General features: G+C 38.8%; 2 protein-coding genes across 3 annotated transcripts in view; one reads left to right on the top strand and one right to left on the bottom strand.

The window, feature by feature from the left end:
- The window catches only part of LOC104609058 (uncharacterized), a 28,585-nt gene that overhangs the window by 7,889 nt on the left and 1,042 nt on the right, over positions 1 to 19,654 (top strand). For both annotated transcript variants that reach the window (XR_016079574.1, XM_088893406.1), the window contains one exon: positions 399 to 479. Coding sequence is in view for 1 of the 2 variants with exons in the window: in XM_088893406.1 (XP_088749532.1) it covers positions 399 to 479 (81 nt within the window). In the remaining variant the exon portion in view is untranslated. Of the gene's footprint in view, positions 1 to 398; positions 480 to 19,654 lie in introns of those variants that run through there.
- On the bottom strand, positions 20 to 18,696 carry LOC104609057 (adoMet-dependent rRNA methyltransferase spb1-like). Its single transcript, XM_010275260.3, has 11 exons — positions 17,892 to 18,696; positions 11,801 to 11,848; positions 11,566 to 11,721; positions 11,385 to 11,431; positions 5,372 to 5,528; positions 5,211 to 5,272; positions 4,280 to 4,466; positions 4,083 to 4,172; positions 2,283 to 2,428; positions 2,074 to 2,203; positions 20 to 1,690 (listed from the first exon to the last, which is right to left on the bottom strand). Exons 1-11 carry the CDS (start codon positions 18,363 to 18,365, stop codon positions 671 to 673), a joined length of 2,517 nt encoding a protein of 838 aa, XP_010273562.2. The 5' UTR covers positions 18,366 to 18,696; the 3' UTR covers positions 20 to 670.

Raw genomic sequence — 19,654 nt, 5'->3', positions numbered from 1 at the left:
CTCTTCAGTAGTAAATTGATTAGGACTAGAATCATCTTCCCATGCCTTCAAATCTAGTAACAGTACATGTTCAGATTAATGTGACAGAAGTTCAAGTTTAACCACACAGCTGAGTAGATACAAATCTAACTTCAATTCCCCAGAAGTTTTATTTCCTTCACTCTGCTAATAGGTGTCTCGGGAACTCAGCCAAGTATTTGAGGTTTCCTAATTGAAAGGCATAATTAGAATTAACTAGAAAGCAGAACAGGAATCGAAATGTTTTCTGGGATTCAAGGGATTTTGAAGAACTGTAGCTTTTTCTGTGCAAAAATGGGGGACAGCAACACTGGATTGTAACTTCTGTAGTGAAAATACAACTCTTACTTTTGTAAACTGGCATGCAATTTCATTGGTAGGTGTCATTTCAACCTATAAGAAGCAAGGGGAAGGGTGCTCTTGGTGCTCGTTGTGACTTCATTGGTTCACCCACAAATCTGGTAAATATTTCAGTATGATTTGGCTATTGTGCACTTTTACTACTTTTAACAAAGTATAGATCCATCTACTCTCAAATAGAAAAGCAGTGCCTAGATGATGCTTGAAGAAATTCTTTGTCTTCTGTTTTGAGCAGATAATGGTGACATCCACAACCCTAATGCTGTTTGCTGGAAGGTTCTGATTGATAACCTCAGTCATGCATGTTATTCTTCATTCCCTTATTTCCTTTCTTCCCCTCATTCGAATGAAATTTTCTAGACCTGTTGCCACCTTTTCTGTTGTTTCCCCTCTTTGAATTGCCCTTCCCTTGCCTGCCCATTCCACTAGAACGTGAATCCTTCTTCATTCTACGATCAACTAGGACCTTCCCTTTGCCAGCCTTGACTTGGACTCCCTTCTTTGCGACCACATACTCCTTCTGGGGCTTCTTGGGTATTGCCTTCTTATAAAGTTGGTCAATCAACTTACTCTTTGATCGGTCGGAGATGTCTGTCTGGTCTGAAATGGCGTTTGCCTTCTGACGAACTTTTTCGAGCTTTTTCATTGCTAACCGCTTCTTCCGGGCTTTGGCCTCTGCCACCTTCTTAGCAGGACGGGCATCTATTTCCTTAAACTGTGCCCTCATTGCAGCAATCTCTTCCTTGGTTACAGGCTTGATTGGCTGGCAATGTCTCTTTTCCTCCTCCACAAACCATGAGGGCAGACCCTCATCATCAAAAATGTACTTATTATAAGCATCATCAAGGATCTGCTCCCTCTGCTTTTTCCTCAGCATCTTTTTTGCATATGCTAATATCTCAGCCTTTTTATCATCGCCTTCCTCATCCAATTCATCTGAAGAGGAGGACGAATCATCACTTGAATCTGTAGCTGGAGCAGGCACTATCTCAAAGTCCCCTTCTACCTTGGAATCTTGGGGACTCTGAATATTAGATTCTTTCAAATTATGCATTGCATTTTCCTTATTCCTTTTTGCAATGGGAAGATTTTCCGCGCCCAAATCTTCGTCCATTTCATCTTCACTTTCATTCTTTTCTAAATTATCTTCTTCCACTGCTTCAGTGAAGATATCCTGACTAAACCACTTCTCTGTCACTTGCTCTTGAGTTGGCCGTTCCTGCTCATTAAGTGACACCATCAGAGGATTTGCTTCATCATTCTGGTCTTTGTCAGAGTCATGATCTGAATGAACTAAATCATCATCACCACCCTGCAACAGCAAAAGAAAATTGATGAAATAAAACATTAATTCTGCAATCCACACTGTAATGGCCTCCCTCCATGATAGTGGTAACAGGAGGGCCACTTCTTGTTCTTGGAAACAACCCATCTCTATGCATGCACTAGAACTAACATGCATCTCAGGGCAAGAGAACAAACAAATAGATAGTGGTGGAGAAAAGATTACAGGACAAGATAATTGTTGCGGCAAGAAAATGAGTGAAGAACAAGGGAAATTGGACTCCATAGAAACAAAGACAACTTGAAGAGAAGCATGTTCCAACTAACAAAGAAAAGGCATAAGACACAAGAACCAGAAGTTCTGCACGTGCAAGCAAGCATGCAACCAAAAAAGATAACCATGCTCCATACCTCCAATAGTTCATCCCTGTGCTTAGAATCAGCCCCCTTAGCACGTTTTCGCTGCTTTGTGCTTCCTCCCTTTCTATCCAAATATCGTTCATATGCTTGATCAAGGAATTCCTCTAGTTGATCATCATAACTGCAGACATAACAGTATTTATTTTAGTTAATGTTTACTTTCACGATTACTCAAGAAGGATAGAGGGCCTATAAATCACCGTTTTTGTTCTTCATCAGTGTCGGCATCACTGAATGAATCTTCTTCGATTTCATCCATGCGCATGTCTTCATTATCACTATCTCCAATGTCATCATTCATGCCATTGGCTTCCATGGAACCAACAGCTATCAGATCTTTCTTTCCCTGAACGTTGAAAATGGCACATTACAATGACAATACTTATGCATGCACATGTTAAGGTATGAGGCTATACATTTCAATTGCCCAAAGCATGATTGCAGAGCCTCTTCTAGTTGCAATAAATCCTTCTATATTTTACTCTGGCAATGAGAATCAGCTTGAATAAATCCCAGTTGGACTTAATTCTTAGGAAAAGCAAATACCATTAACATTTTCCTTTTGATTTTTCATATCGTAAAGGCCACAAAATGTTTATGAGCCTTGACAGCTTTGATTTGAAGCGTGATATAACCCTCACATGATTTGTACATTCTCATTTGCACATCATGAGTATGTGGGGGTGGAGGCAGGGGAGATAGGGAATGAGGTCGAGTTAAGGTAGTTCCTTTGCCCTAATGGACTTGTTTTGTTGGTGTGATTTCGCATTTGGAGGGAGGCTTGGATCCCTTTTTTTAATATAAATGAAAAAATTAAAGCTATTCAAGAAGGAAGAAGAAGGTGCAAAGGAGTTAAGGAGGTGATGAGAAATCATCCAGCCCCAAAGAATAAGAAAAATCCAACCCAACACAAATGGAGACACCACTACCAGCAAGCCCTGAAAAACAACAGAAGAAACAACCACCCAACCCTTAACAGAAAACACAAGACCAACAAAAATAAAAGTACTTCAAAACCCTAAAACCCTTACCGATTACCACCCCACCCAACAAAGCAATACTGTTACCACTAAAAGATCTGAATCCCCCCAACCCTTCTCCATTGACTACAGATTAACATCATCCCTTGGAGAACCTCATTACTTCAAAACCTTCTTTGTTTTCTTCATCTTCTTAACAGGACTGGATCCAAATAAGGCCCCCTTTCGGTCTGGTAAACACCTTTGAAACCTGAACTGCTTTTTGATTTTTCTGTCATCCACCAATAAGGAGGCTTTGATCTTTATTGGCGGAAGGGCCCCAAGAGTCCTAGCTAGGTTGTTTTTGTTGGGGGTGGTTTTTTTTGTCTCTAGGGAATTTTGTATATGATTTATGTCTTTGCTCATCAGCCCAGTTAGTCTTTTTGTTAATGGGCCTCTTCTCTTGTATCTTCTTTTTTCTTTTTAACAAAATTTACTTTTATCTTCAAAAAATGAGTATGATATGTTTCATCCATGCACGTCAAGGCTCACACCTCAGACACCTTTGTCAGGGGTGGCTTTTTTATTTTTCTAGGGGATTTTGTATATGATATATGTATTTAAAAAGTTGTCCAAAAAGACTAACTGGGCCTTGATGTCACACCTCAGACACCTTTGTCAGGGGTGGCTTTTTTATTTTTCTAGGGGATTTTGTATATGATATATGTATTTAAAAAGTTGTCCAAATCTATGACATGTGATTTGTATGTGCAAGTGTACCTGGTGCTAGCAGCGGCTAACTTTAAGGCAACATCTGAAGCACCAAAGGGGAAGGGATTTTTTTTTTCTTTTTTCTGTTGTTACTGTTCAGATGTGCAAACGGAGGGGATATTAACTCAAAGCTTCTTGTAACTCAAGACTTGAGTTACCAAAGAGTGAAAAATATTGGTTAATTTTCAAAAAATTTAACACCGAATAGGAAATCTCACTCAAAGAGATCAACACTAAAAAGGAACAAGCTGAGCCTAAACACAAACAAACCTTGATAGATGACAGAGAAAACAACTCTTTGTCAATGTAACCATCAGTCATTGCATCTATTTGCATCCCTGTTGCCTTGCGAGATTTGTCCTGGAAGTTTAAAATCAACAAGCCAATAAAGGTCAACAAAAATTACGTTCTCATGGAAGCATCTTATAGGAGATCTTTGAAAATGTATCTTAAATAGAAATATAGACCTTAGCTCGTCTTTTGGCAAGAAGCTTCTTTGCACGTTTCTTTTTGCGTTCCATAGCACATGACAACTCCTCCATTTCATTGAGAATCCTTTCATCTTCATCATCCTTATTACTATCTTCATCATCTCTAGCTGTATAAGTAGCTTTCTGTGAGGGGGATAGGGCTTTTCTTATGTGCATCCTCCACCTAAATGCACAAATACACATTGTGATATACACAAATACATATACAGTGGAAAAAAAAAGATTATTAAAAATAAATAACCAAAGAAGATTAGGGAGGGAGGATATGGAAGAGGAGGTTGTTAGTGACTTTGAGATTTCCACCCTTCACTTTACACATAAAACACCAATTTGGGGACAAGAACATTTTCTTCTTTTGCAAGTTTTCCACAATATTGATCTTACCATAAAAGGCCTCCCAATAGAACACAGCTATATTTTAGGAGGTATTGCCTCTTGACCATATTTCTTTAATGGAAAAGACTTGAGTGGAGGGGGTGAAACAGAGGAATTTAAAGAAAGATGTACAAGTGAAAGAGTGAACCGGTGTTAGAGACCAAATTCTTTTATTAGGACCAGGGGGGTCCAAACACACAAAGTCTAGAAGCAAGAGATCTGAAACACAAGCAAATTCATCATCCCTTAAACCTCTTTGAAACCTAAAATCTCAGTTTAAAGCCAAAGGAAGAACCAAGGGGGAGAGGAACCTTGAGATAGGTTTCTTTTTAAAGAAGGAGATGGAATAGAGGGAAGGGAAAAGGTCTTTTAGGGGTTGAGTGCCCACCCAAATATCTTCCCCAAAAAGAATTGAGTTTCCAGAGCAAGCATGACATGGGTATACTATTATGATAAGCTAAATAAACATTAAAAATAAGCATTATTACACTCATAAAAAACAAATAAGAGAAGAGAATTTCATATGACTTACTTCAAAAGATGCTTGAAGTCCTGCTTTCCCAGAACACGTAAATCTTCACATAGAGTTTTAATCTAGGAGAAAGATACCCATAGTTAGTTGAAACACTTCCAAAAGGACAACACATGGGATAGCAGCAGCTAAACAAAAATGGCAACAAGAAGTAAATTCACCTCTTCTGTTGTTAAACTATGATCCTTTATGAATAAGCAAGCAGGATTGTCAAAGGAGATAGAAGTAACAGAACCTAAAATATCAAGTGGAGTCTCAGACCACACAAAATCTGAAGCCAAACAGGTCTTCCTTAAAGTTGTATTTCCATCCTCATACCTGCAGTTAAGAATAGCAGCAGCAACTAAAACTTCATTGCTTTTCTAATACAACTCCAAATTTTATTCACGAGTACATTATACACATAATCACAATAATAATAGGAAGAAGTAATACATGATTTCCTAAAATGGTAGAAAACAAAAGAACAGAAAATTTCATGTCATTATATCAGTATGCATATTCATGACATGAAGTATGCAACCTAGATCCTGTCCCCTCTTTTGTTATATCCCCTCCTTGTCAACAAAAATTCCCTTCTTGTAACATGGATGTTTACCAAGCATTTTTAAACCTTAGAATTGCAAATTAACATGTTCCTTTGAGCATACTCACCAAAAAAGGTAAAACAAAGTAAGAATATTGTTAGAGTCGGCTGTAGAGGGGTAGTATAGGCAATTTACATTAAGTTATATGTTGGATGTAATTACAAGTAGGTCTTAAGTTAGTTGATGTGTCTCTCACTTAAGTGAGGGCACAAGAGTAATTCTGATTTGTTTTTTAGAAAGGTATAAATAAAACCTGGCCAACTAGAGAGAGCAGTTCTTTAGTTCGACTAGACCTGTTTTCTCTTCTCTTCTTCTCCTCTCTTCTCTTCTCTCTACTGTTTCTACAGGTTCCTCTTCTCCTTATTATTTCGAAATATAAGAACACTATATACCTGAGCCTGTTGCAGATACTAGACCTGTTTTTCCTTTGGTTTTTGGTACTGACATGTGTGCTGAGCATGTTGCAGATACTCCAGCATCCCATTTTGTAAGGAGTAGTGGTGGTATGGGGGAAAGGAAAGTGGGGGGATCTGAAAAGGTTAAAGAAAAGAATGGAGCAGCAGTAGGCAAGGAGCAGGAAGAGGAGGTGGAAAGGTTCTGGAGATTGATTTGTGAAGAATTGGAGGAGCTTAGAAGGGAAGGATTTGGGGAAAATTAGTGCTCAGAGGGAGGACTTGAGTAGTAAACAGGAAGAGGAGTAGGAAAAAGGAGATATTGAGGGGACTGGTCTACATCCAAAACCTGAAGGTATAAACCGAACTGGTGGATTAGGTAAAGAAGAGGGTGGAGAGGACATATTTCAGAGGAAGGTGGAAGAAAAAAAGAAAAAGAAAAAGACAAAAAGTCTGAAGTGGAAAGATTAATCTCTGACTTTGAGGGTGATCTAGAGTTTAGCGGGAGGGGAGAGAGGAGGAAGAACATCAGGTAAGAATTGGGGTCAAGTAGGGTCGTTGATTGAAGTGTAACTATGAAAACTATAAGTTGGAATATGAGAGGGTTGGGGAGTGCAACAAAGAGGAAAGCTATAAAGGACTTACTGAAGAGGGAAAAACCTGAAAATTTTGATGTTGCAAGAGACAAAACTGTCAGAAATAGAGGGAAGGTGGGTTAGAAGTTTTTGGACATCAAGGGGAGTAAGCTGGTCTTCAGCTCCGTCATGGGGACCATCAGGGGGTATTGTCACAGTGTGGAAGGATGAGGTAGTAGAACCGGTGGAACAACTGATAGGTAGGTTCTCGGTATCGATCAAATTTAAGAATGTAAAGGATGGATTCATGTGGGTGTTAACTAATGTTATGGCCCTAACAATTATAGAGAAAGAAATGAACTGTGGGAGGAGTTGTCTGCTATACATGGTTTATGGGATGGTCCTTGGTGCCTGGGAGGGGATTTTAATGTCACAAGACTCTCTGAAGAAACAAATAACCCTTCTTAGTCAACTACAACAAGCATGAAGAAGTTCAATGGTTTTGTAGAAGAGAGCGAACTAAAGGAAATCCCTCTTGTTCACTTGGTCTAACTTTCAAGAAAACCCCTTATGCTCAAAATTGGACAGATTCCTTTTCAACCTAGCCTGGGAAGGTCATTGGGGAACCTTGGTATCCAGAGCCTTGCCTAGGGTCACTTCTGACCATTGCCCCATTACGATAGGTGTGGAATCGTGTGTTAGTGGGCCTAGGCCATTAAGATTTGAAAACATGTGGTTAACGCAGCCAGATTTTGGGGAAAGAGTAAAGGAACGGTGGAATGAAAAGCTAAGAGGGGTAAAATGGAAGGGGATAAGGTTTCATAAGAAGCCACAAAGGTTAAGATCCAAGTTGAAGGAGTGGAATAGGGACCATTTTGGTAGAATTGGGGAACAAAAATTGAGTTTAATATCTCGGATTGAGGAATTGGATGAGAAGGAAGCTCAAAGGATAATGAATGCACATGATAGGGAGATAAGAAGTCAATTGAAAAAGGATTTAGAGGTTGTCTTAGAGAGGAAATTTGTTGGAGGCAAGAGTCAAGACACTGGTGGATTAAGGAAGGCGATGAAAACACTAGATTCTTCCATGATCTGGCAAGTGGAAGAATGCGGAAAAACTTTGTGACCAAATTAGAGGTAGAAGGGGAGGTGATTACAATTCAGGAAGAAATAGCCGAAACCTTTGTGACCCACTTTAAGTCCATTTACAAAAGGCCTTTGAGTGAAAGATTGTCTATGGAAGGGTTGGATTGGCCATGTTTGGGAGAAGAGAAAGTGAGGTGGTTGGAAAGAAGTTTTGAAGAAGCTGAAATCAAGAAGGTAGTGTTCCTGATGGATAGATCTAAGGCACCTGGACCAGATGAATTTACTATGGCATTTTTCCAAGATTGTTAGGAAGCACTAAAGGATGATTTGGTTGAGGTTTTTAAGGAATTTGCAGATAATCACACAGTGAGCAGGGGGTGTCAATGCCACTTTTCTGGCCCTAGTCCCTAAGAAACCTGATGCTATTCATCCTAAGGATTTCAGACCAATTAGCTTGGTGACGAGCATCTACAAAATCCTAGCTAAGGTTCCTGGTGGATAGATCTAAGGCACCTGGACCAGATGAATTTACTATGGCATTTTTCCAAGATTGTTAGGAAGTACTAAAGGATGATTTGGTTGAGGTTTTTAAGGAATTTGCAGATAATCACACAGTGAGCAGGGGTGTCAATGCCACTTTTCTGGCCCTAGTCCCTAAGAAACCTAATGCTATTCATCCTAAGGATTTCAGACCAATTAGCTTGGTGATGAGCATCTACAAAATCCTAGCTAAGGTTCTACCTCTGAGGCTTAAAGAAGTTACCCCCCCCCCCTAGTCAGCCAAACCCAAGGGGCCTTTGTACAAGGAAGACAAATAATTGACCAAATATTAATTGCCAATAAAAGTGTGGAGGATTGGAGGAGATCCGTTAGGAAAGGCTTTGTATGTAAATTGGATGTTGAAAAGGCTTACGACATGGTGGACTGGAAGTTCCTTAGTGAAGTCTTAAGAAATTGTCGTTTTGGTGAAAAGTGGTGTAATTGGATCCTAGGTTGTGTTAGTTCCTGTCACTATTCAATCCTGGTGAATGGAGTGGTGAAGGATTTCTTCTCAGCTAGCAGGGGCATCAGGCAGGGAGACCCTCTCTCACCTTTTCTTTTCACCTTAGTTGCTGATGTGCTTAGTCGTTTAATCTCTAAGGCTGATAGAGAAGGTGTAGTTAGAGGGTGGAGAGTTGGTAGAAATGAGACCCCAGTTACCCATCTCCAGTTCGCAGATGACATTTTAATCTTTTATGAAGGGGCTGAGATTGAAAGGGTGAGAAGTTTAAAGATGTTGATTAGGAACTTTGAAAGTATGTCCAACTTGAAAATCAATTTTGAAAAGAATTGCATTGCATGGGTTAATTTGGAGTCAAGAGAAGTGGAGGCTATTGCTGAGTGCTTAGAGTGGTCTATCTCTACTCGGCCTTTGACCTATTTGGGGCTTCCTTTAGGAGCAAATCCTCGGGAGAGTAGGTTCTGGTGCCAAGTTGTAGAGAAGTTTGAGAAGAGATTGGCTTCATGGAAAAAGAACTACATCTCTCTGGGGGAAAGAATCACCTTAATAAGAGCTACACTTGCAAACCTTCCAACTTACTATCTCTCTGTCTTTAGGATCCCAACTAGGGAAGCTAAGAAGCTGGAAAAATTAATGAGAGGCTTTCTTTGGGAACTAGGGGAAAATAGAAAAGACCATTTAATTAAGTGGGAGGTGGTGTGTAGAAGTAAAGAGGAAGGGGGCTTGGGACTAGGGAACTTAATTCAGAAAAGTACAGCCTTACTGGGGAAGTGGCTGTGGAGGTGGCCGTTGGAGAGAGTCAGGTTATGGCATGAGGTGATCGGAAGCGTACATGGATGCTCAGGGAATAGATGGGATGCTGGTGTATCAAGGCAGGCAACTTCAGCAACCCCTTGGAAGGCAGTGCACAATATTCTTCCTCAGTTCCTCAGTCATATCGGGTATGATGTGTGTGATGGCAACTCCGTCCTCTTTTGGGAGGACATTTGGGTTGGAGATGTTCCCCTGAAAACCCTTTTCCTTTCCCTGTTCTTAATTTCTTGATACAAAAAAGTTGTTTCCAAATTTTGCACCTCATTGGAAACCCCTTGGGCTCCTACTTGGGATTTTGGGTTCCATAGAGGCTTAAGGGATGAGGAGATTGAGTGCTTAGTCAGTTTACTCTACCTTATTGAGCAAGTTTGTTTGAACCCCTTTGAACTTGACAAAAGAATTTGGACACCTAGATCGGAAGGATCTTTCTCTTGTGCTTCTTTTTTCAAATCCCTTTGCTGTTCTAACCCTCAGCAGGCTTTCCTGTTAAGGAAGTTTGGTGCAGACCTGTTCCTCCTAAGATCTTGGCATTCTGTTGGGAAGTGTACTATGGGAAAGTAAATACCTTGGATAATCTATAAAAGAGAAGACCTTTTCTCTGTATTTCCCCCAACTGGTGCATCCTATGCAGATCTCAGAGTGAGGACTGTTATCATTTGTTAATTTCTTGTTCCTTTACTGCAGAGTTATGGGATTGGCTTCTCTCTTTGTTTGGGAGAAGTTGGAACTTGCCAGCAGATTTAAGAATGCTTTTTGATCCCTCTACTTTTGTTTGGCAACAGAAAAGGGGTAAAATCATGTGGAGGTGTGCAAGAGCTGCATTGATATGGACAATCTGGGAAGAAAGGAATGCTAGAACTTTTTTAGAAAAGGAAAGGAACCTTCAAGGGATAAAGGACTACATCCTGGTTAGGGTGATTCATTGGCTGAAATCTTTGGACTTGTTTCATCAATTCTCCTTTAATGACATTTGAAATAATTGGACAGCAGTGGCAAGTTGTTCCTCTTCCAAGACTAAGGTGAGAACAAGCTGGTCATCACCTCCTGCAGGCTTTTTGAAGTTGAATTTTGACAGAAGCAGTCTAGGAAACCCAGGTCCTTCTGGGTTAGGTGGGGTGTTGAGGAATGAAGTTGGGAATGTGATATTTATCTTCTGAGGTCCGCTAGGAGTGGGAGACTCTACTAGAGCAGAAATATTTGCTGCCCTGCAAGGTGTACAGTTTGCAGCTCAATTAGGGGTGAACCAACTAATAGTTGAAGGTGACTCAAAGGTTGTAATAAGCTGGTTGCAAGACCCAGAGTCAGTAAGTTGGTGTTTCAGGAATGAAATTAAAAAGTTTAAGGCGCTGACAAGAAACATGGACCTAAGAATACAATGGGTGGGGAGATCAGCAAATGCTATGGCGGACTGTCTAGCCAAGCAAGGGGTAGATAGGGAAGTTTTGTATTGGGCACAACTGTAACTTATTACTTTTGTTTTCTTCTTTAGTGGAGAGATCACAACTTGCACCTCTCCAAGGGCTGCTTGTATGTGCTAATTTTTTCCAAATTAATAAAAAGTTCATTTATTTATCAAAAAAAACACTATATACCTGGATTCTATCAAATATGAATAGGAGCAGTAATTACCACTATTGATTAATATTAGAGTCAGCAAGATGCTGTTCACAAAATGACAACCAACTCAAATCAATAAAATTCATGCTAAAAAGAGAATTTACCCATCACGGTGTCTCTTTTGCTTGGTTCCTCTGAGAACATCCACTACCTACACCAGGATAGTTTATAACAAAAAACTCAATGTTATTTATAAAAAAAACAAGAAACTCAATGTTAAATCATAGCAGGAGAAGAACAGAAAAGTAAATGAACAAATGACCCTGATAAATTAAAAGAAAGTACCTTGGGGGGCTCTATGACCCCTTGAAATAGGAATTTCATATCAAGAAGACGTGGATCAATCTTTGCAGGGGCCTTATAGTTCAGAGCAACTACATAAATCTCCGCAGATGCTGAACGGCTGGCAACTGGTTTGGTGACCTCAACCTTCCCAAATAGCTGTTAATGAAAACCCAGAATTAGACATCCATACCAACTATAGGACTATAATCATGTCCCAAAATAAAAGAAACTTCACCTGCTTGAGACAGTAGAGGATCGCATTGTAGTCCTGTGACCTAAAGACCTATAAACAGAATGAAAAGATAAGAATTCCAAGCATAGCATTGAGCAAGAAAAGAAAAAAAAATTCAGAGAGAAAACATAACCAAGTTCCAGCTAATGGAGATGGAAAAGAAATGGATTGTTTAAATTTGTTGGTGGCTTATTGATTCCTGATGAGGATGAATTGGCAAACACCACATCTTTCAAGGTTAGACCAGTGTTTTAAAAGCACAAGGCGCAAAAAAGGCGCAGGGGTCAATTTGCGCCTGAGACGCGCGCCTCTTTAAGCAAGGCGGAAAAATAAAAAAAAAAGGCTAAAAATGCCAAAGTTTTCAAAAAATGCAAAAAAAAATCAAAAAATTATTAAACATATTAATAAAAATATAAACTTTAATTTTAAAATAAATGTTTTAAAAAACCTATTATCTAATATTAAAATACATAAATATAACATGTAAAGCATATTCAATGAGAATTTAAAAATAAAATCATATATAAAACATTTTCAAGCATATAAAACCCACAATCTCTTTTTTTCTCAATTGCATTACTTTAAGTAGCTAACATGATGTAAAACATATTACATTCCCGATTCTATGAGCTGCCTTTGTACTGCACCCCTCGAGGCAAGCCCAAACAAGTCCACGTTAGGTCTTAAATTCTTAGTTCTCACACAGAAAATAATGATTTTATAGTTTTTATTGCTTTTTAAGAAGACATTTCATTACGATGAAATGTTGTGTACATTCAAGGCCATTAGGAATCCATGTTAATTATATTACAGGAATGTCAAGATGATATTAGTGGAATGTTGTGATAACATAAGTGATATCCCACCAGAAATGGAGTTGCTCTATGAGGTGAATGGCTACCCCAATAATTCATGATTTAAGGAAAAGATATATTGGATGGATTAAACATTCCCAACAATGAAGCTTACCAGATGTGCAGTGAAATCTTACAGTTGGGGACAATGTAGTGGAAGAAGTGCAATGATGTTTTAGATATTTGAGAAGATAATGGAACACAGGTGGCTGAAAATAAGGGCAAGGAAATTTTTGGAAAGTTGGATTGAAGAAGTGGGGCCCAGATTTTGAATTTAAAATTCAAAATATTAGTCAGGTAAAGCAAACAGGGAGTTAGTAAGTCCTTTCTAATTAATGGCGGTTCACCAGAACCAAGGGCTATAAAAATATCCCAAGGACAGGACCTACTTCTATGATTTTCTTCTTTTTGGATTAGTAATGGTTCTATGATTTTTTATAGGCTATTAGATGGTTAGGTTAGTTCAATGATGCCAATCAAAGGATACAAGCATCAGGTTTACAAGGTAGGACTTAGGAGATGGGAAGGCTTGAGAGATAACTCTGATAGATTTAAAGAGCATATTGAAGATATTAAGTATGAAAAATGGGTGTGGCAATTTCAATCGAAAGGATATGGTAAAGATGGAATGATATTTTGAGTGGGTGAGGATATTAGGGAGTAGGTTACTACCAAATACCCAACAACGGAAGAAATAAAAAATAAGGGTAAGAAAGGTTATTCATTTAGATGGGAAGGTTAAAAGGGTCTAGGGAAGTGGACAAAGTGGAATGCTTGTCCACCACAACTTCTTGTTGTATCTTCTAATTAATTAATGAATCTGTGTTGCTGATCAAAAAGAAGGTTAAAAGGGTCTAGCAACCAGAAAACACTTAACATCAAGGAGAGAGGCATCCAGCAGGCTGCTAATAATAGTTGTCAAAAGGCATCAACTATTGCAACAAGGTACCCTTGGTAGGGCACCCATCCTGAATGTCATGGATTATGTTAGAAAGGCAGCCATCTAGGCAACAAGATGCCTGCCCAAGCAAAAAGACAACCAATATGCCTTGATAACTGTGGCTGCAATAACCAATAAAGGAAAAGAAAAGGCATTAATCACCAGTTCCAATGATGGTGACTAGAAGGCTGAAGATTATGGGTATAGGCTTGTTTGTTTGCTGACATCTGACATCTGAAAGTGCAATAATTACATTAAGAGGTATATTGGTATTGGTGAACTTTTCTTTCCTCTGCACTCTGAATGCAGAGAATGTTGTTCTGAATTTTGAAAATTGTCAAATGTCCATTTTAACCCCATATCTGAGAACTTTTGTTTGCTTTTTAGGGGTATCATTAGAAAACAAAAAGTTATAAGATTCCACTTTAAGAGATAAGAGATAAGAGGCAACGAACACCCATTTTCCTCTTAAAGTTAAAAGCTTCCTCTTAAGAGATAAGAGTTAAGAGGAAACGAACAGGCCCTATGTGTCAAAGGTTTCTGTTATGATTGGGAGACTAACATTTCAACTTGCCAGACTGGCATTGACTATGCTCCTGAGATCCAAGATCAATGAATGATTAGAGTCGATTAATGATTCGAGATTGTTATTGTAAGAGCTGCAAACTGGGTGAAAACTTTGAAATTATTCTCAGACCTCTCCATGGATGACTTTTCCTGGAACTAGAGATTGATTGCTCTTTCTTCCTCCAGGAAACACAAGGTCTTGGAGGCCTGGTGTCCCCCAAGTGGTGGGTGGACAGAGCTGAACTTTGATGGAAGTAGCTTTGGCAATCCAGGGCCTAGCAGAATTGGTGGAGTGTTTACAGATGAGAATGGGAATATATGAGGTTTGTATTCAAGACCTATTGATCAATGTGACTCAATTGGAGCTGAATTCATGGTTGCTATTGTTGGGGTGCAAAAGGCTAAGGATATGGGAATTACAAGGCTGATTGTTGAAGGGGATTCAAAAATAGCCGTTGGCTGGTTGAAAAAAGGAGAAGGGGTTCTATGGAATTTCAGAAGATTCAAGTTGATATCAAGAAATATGCAAATCCATGTAAGATGCGTTAGGAGGTATGCTAATGGGTTGGATGGATTAGCTAAGAAAGGAATTCATAGGCATCATTTGTTCTGGACTCAATGTTAATTGTGTGGGGGGATATTTGATGTAAAGGGTCTTTGCCCTAACAACTTATTGTACCCTTTTGTTCGTTAATCTTAATAAAAATTTCTTGAGTTGCTGATAAAAAAAAATGATTAGAGGGAGGCAGATCTAAAGAATAAAATTGTGAAAGTGAATGAGTTGTAAAGCAAGGGCCTAGGACATCCTTCTTGTGGTTCAAGAATAAGCATGATTCTCACATTAATGATGTGGTTGGACCATTAGAGGGCCTTTTAATCAACAATTAGACAAAGGGAAAGACAAGGATAGTCCAGATGAACCTTATTAGCTCCAAAATGGAAGTAGTTCTTGTGGACAACAAAGTGGTTAAGGGTGACCTTTCCGGTACAAGAGTAATATTTTTCATTTATTTATTTGTTCCTTATGGCCATCAATACATCTGTAGCTCAATGTTTTGAAAATTGTAATTATATCGTAAATGAAAGGGCAGCACAGTGCACGAGGCTCCTACTAATGCAGGGTCTGGGGAGGGACAGATTGTCAGATGTACACAGCCTCACCCCGACACATACAGAGAGGCTATTTCCAAGATTTGAACTCTAGTCACCCAGGTCGTAATTGTATCATAAATCATAAGGTTTTTTTTTCAAATTTTAAAAGTTGTTAAAAAAACTATAAACATACCTAAACTAGTCAAAAAATAGAAAAAATGACTTTCCACTAACTTTCTAACCTATAGGCATCATATGCGTTGTAGTAGTGACAATTGCAGTACTTTGATTACATACCATAGTCAACATTTATGATTCAATAGATACCATGGTTTGACTACGTTCAACTCCAATTTATTTCTCTTTTTTCAGCAATAAAAAACAATACCTTTAGTTATCCTTATTTCCAAATTAAAAAAAAAAATCATAATGTTCTCTAAAGTCTAATCTCTATTGCTGAAAGTATTTTTATGTCTCACAAGATTCAAGAATAAAACAATTCAAATTTGATTGTTTGAGTCTTATACAAATCCAAGAATAAGATAATTCAAGTGTTCAACAAATTACACACATCAATTGTCAGTACAATAGTATGATGCTACAAATAAAAGTTATAAAATTAAAGAAATTAAATTCTAATGCCTACAATGAGATGTAATGTTTATGGGTACAATTTAATTCTAGTCTAAAGAAATCAAATTCTAAAGTCTAAAACGACATGAGGTGCTTGATAATCTCATTTCAAGGAGAAAAATATAAAAAAGGGAAAATGAATAGAAGCAATGACGCAAAGCCACTGTTTTCATGTGAAAAGAAACAAAACCAAAGGAAAAAAAAGGATATGGGGCGAAGCCCCTCTTTTATGTCAAAAAAGAGTGAAAAACATAATGAGATGAGACACAACCCTGTTTTTTCAGAAAAAAAGGGAGTGAAAATAATGGAATGGAGCCCCTGTATTATGTAAAAGAAGATGGAAAACAGGGATAAGCCATTGTTTTAACAGTAAAACCAAGGGGAGTGGATGTATTAGGGTGGAGCCCCTTTTATGATGCACTCTTCTGGGGCTTTTCTTTTGACATCATAGGATGGATGTGATTTGGAAATCAGCACTTCATGTTGAGATCCTGATTGATAGATCGGCTATGGACTTGGATCAGAATAAGGACAAGGAAGGTATAAGGGTTGTTAAATCATGTTATCGTGATTCTATCCCTCGGTTGATGGAACCATTAGGTGACATTTAATTGTAGTAAACAAGGCCTGTCCAATCTGCAAGTCAAGTTAACAGTTCTCAAAGCCATTGAATCTATGTTATGGAAGTGTTCTCTAATCTGTGAAATGGATTTCTTAGGGCTGGATCTAGAAACAAATTCAAATTGGTCTACAAAAGAAAACAACCTGATGTAGGTCTTATTTGTGGCCCCACGACTCTAAAGTTTTGGTACAAATCATTTGTAATTCATTAGATTTCAGATTATTCTTTTTTGGTAAGGAAGAATATGAACTATCACTAAGTGAGGATACACTATATAGTGCTTTCCACTAGTCTGCAGTGTGTAAGGGTAGGTCATATGTTTTTGTTTCAAATGTCAATCTTGGAAAGGACCAAAAAAGATCAAAGCAATAATCATAGTTGTCAAGGCAGCTGCCTAGGCGACAAGGCACCCTCGGAGGCTCGCCTTGCCTAATTGCCAAGCAGTTCTGTATGTTGTGGTATAAAATACTTTTATATTCTTAATTTTTGGGGATTATAATTATAAAATAGACATTATTAAACTAAAATATTCATTTTGTATGTTTATATATTATTTTCTTTTTATTTTTTTCTTATTTGTTAGGGTTTAATCAACACATACACTGCTGTATTTTTTTATCAATAACTGCTGCATTGAACCCTCAAAGACTTCAAAACCTGAACCAATAAGTAAGGAAGAACTCAAATTTTTGTCTAATCAACACATCATCTTCTTCAGTTCTTTTCCTATACCAAAAATAGGGGTTTCAGCCCCTATATTTTTTTTAAATTTTCTTTTCTTTCTTCTTTTTCTTCTCATGAATATGTTGATTTTCTATACTTTAACATGAAGCCTTTACTTTTCCTATGAAAAGTGTACAGAAAATTATTAAGGAAATATGGTTATGGAACATAGGAAACTACCCTAGGATAGATGTTTTTTACTTAGAAAAAAATGGGAAACAGGATTCATGTAGCCGACCCCATATAGTTGGAACCAGGCTTAGATGATGATGACGAAGATGTCAATCTTTGAAAGAATTCCAGACTTGTTCAGGTATTGAGGGTAGATAACTTGGGGATTAAAGATGGTATATATATTGAAAAAGCATAGGTTGAAATCGGATGCCACATCTAGTCGGCCTTTCCTAACCTCCATATCATAGAGTGGAGAAGCCGATGTGCAGATAAGCTGATCAATATGTCATGGACTAAGGTTAGAAAATCATGTAGGTATCTCTAACCTAAGCTGCCCAGGAACAACTACAAGAACAAAGAAACTGATATGCAATAAGCTAATGGCAGGCCAGTCAATTTCAACAACAATTCATCGCATAGAGGGGGCACCAAAAATATTATAATATGCTTAAATGTAAATTTATGTGAAGAAAGAGGAAACGCTATTACCTTGGTGACGAATGTGCCTTTCGGAACCAACAATTCTGTCGCGAGCTTGACTGAATCAATGACTAAAGAGGCCTGGCTGGTGGCCTCTTGTGCCCAAGCGCCTCCGACATTAGGCGATCCATCGTGCAACACAACATCAAAAGCTCGACAGCCCTTCTCTGACATTAGCTTCTTGATGGTAGCGCGACACTTAGGCGTGGTGATGTCTTCTTCCACGGAGACTGCGCCTCGTATCGGCCGAATGGGAAAGAGGTCAACGCCGAGGACGAAGCTGCCGACGGGGACGCGCTGTACGGCCACTTGCATCCAACCACCAGGTGCGGCACAGAGGTCGAGAACAGAATGGGCGGAGGCCAAGAAGCTGAACTTCGCCTCCAGCTGGAGAAGTTTGAACGCTGCTCGTGAGCGGTAACCCTGCTCCTTGGCTAAGTGGTAAAACTTGTCAAGCCGATGTTTTCCCTTCACCTTCCCCATCTCTCTCCCTCACGCCTCAGGCTCGTTGCAGGCAGTAGGGATTCTTCTAGCAAGATAGTGTTTTCCCTTCACCTTCGCCGTCTCTCTCTCTCAGGCTTCTCAGACTCGTATCGTCTTCGTCGTCTCTCTCTCAGGCCTCAGGCCCGTATCGTCTTCGCCGTCTCTCTCTCTCAGGCCTCTTAGACTCGTATCGTCTTCGCCGTCTCTCTCTCAGGCCTCAGCCTCGTATCGTCTTCGCCGTCTCTCTCTCGGGCCTCTCAGCCTCGTATCGTCCTCGCCGTCTCTCTCTCAGGCCTCAGACTCGTATCGTTGAAGGCCATAAGGTTTTAAAAGATGCTAGCGGAATCACACGGGAAATCTAAAATACTTACTAATTTTATTTACTATTAATTAATATTAAATTAATAATCAAAATTTGTTATTAATTAACTAAAAGTATTCAAAATTGTTGTTAATATTTAAAAATTCAATAATTGTATTTTTCATTTAATATTGATTTATAAAAAATATTTATTATTAATTTAATATAAATAAATATTTTTTAATAAATTTAGTTTTATTAATAATTTGTAGTAATTTTAATAATAGTTATTATTTTGATTATTTTTAAATAAAATTTTGATTAACTTTAAATAAATAAAAATAATTACAAAATTTAAAAATTTTAGGGCAGATACACCCAATGCAGAAATCTGATTCCCACTTCACAACTATAAACATTCAAAACGTCCAAAAATCACACCATATGCACCCATATTCACCCGTGAATTGGCATCAATTTCGAGCTAGCACTTACCCCAAATGTACTTTGAACCTACAAATTCTAACACTAGGGTTATCGATCATTCTCCCAAAATTTTATTAATTTCATTAATAATTAATAATTATATAAGAACATCAATAGGGTGGGTTTAGGGTGGGGCACCCCATCCTTGTCCCTGCCCCATAGTCAAGACACTCTACTCCATTCATGCCCCGTCCCTAGTGCAAGTAGGTTCAGGGCAAGGCAACCACTCTTCAATGTTGAACGAGTTTAGGGGCAAGGCACCCCACTCCTCATTAAGGATGGGGAATTCTCGAATTTTTCCGCCCCATCCCCGGTATTGGGCAGGTTCAAGTAAAGGTGTAAATCGAATCGTGATGGGCCGGCACGACACGACTCGCATGTGGCCCGCACAAAGAGTGGGTCGTGTCATGCTGGCCCATGGGATAATTTGGGGGGTCGATTCAACACGGCTCACAGCCCGAGCCCACACAGGCCCATACCGTGCCTTGGGCTGTGCTGGTCC

The sequence above is a fragment of the Nelumbo nucifera genome, chromosome 8 (assembly GCF_055504915.1).
Source record: "Nelumbo nucifera cultivar China Antique chromosome 8, China Antique-T2T, whole genome shotgun sequence".
Lineage (NCBI taxonomy): Eukaryota > Viridiplantae > Streptophyta > Magnoliopsida > Proteales > Nelumbonaceae > Nelumbo > Nelumbo nucifera.
This window is presented reverse-complemented; position numbering and strand designations above follow the sequence as displayed.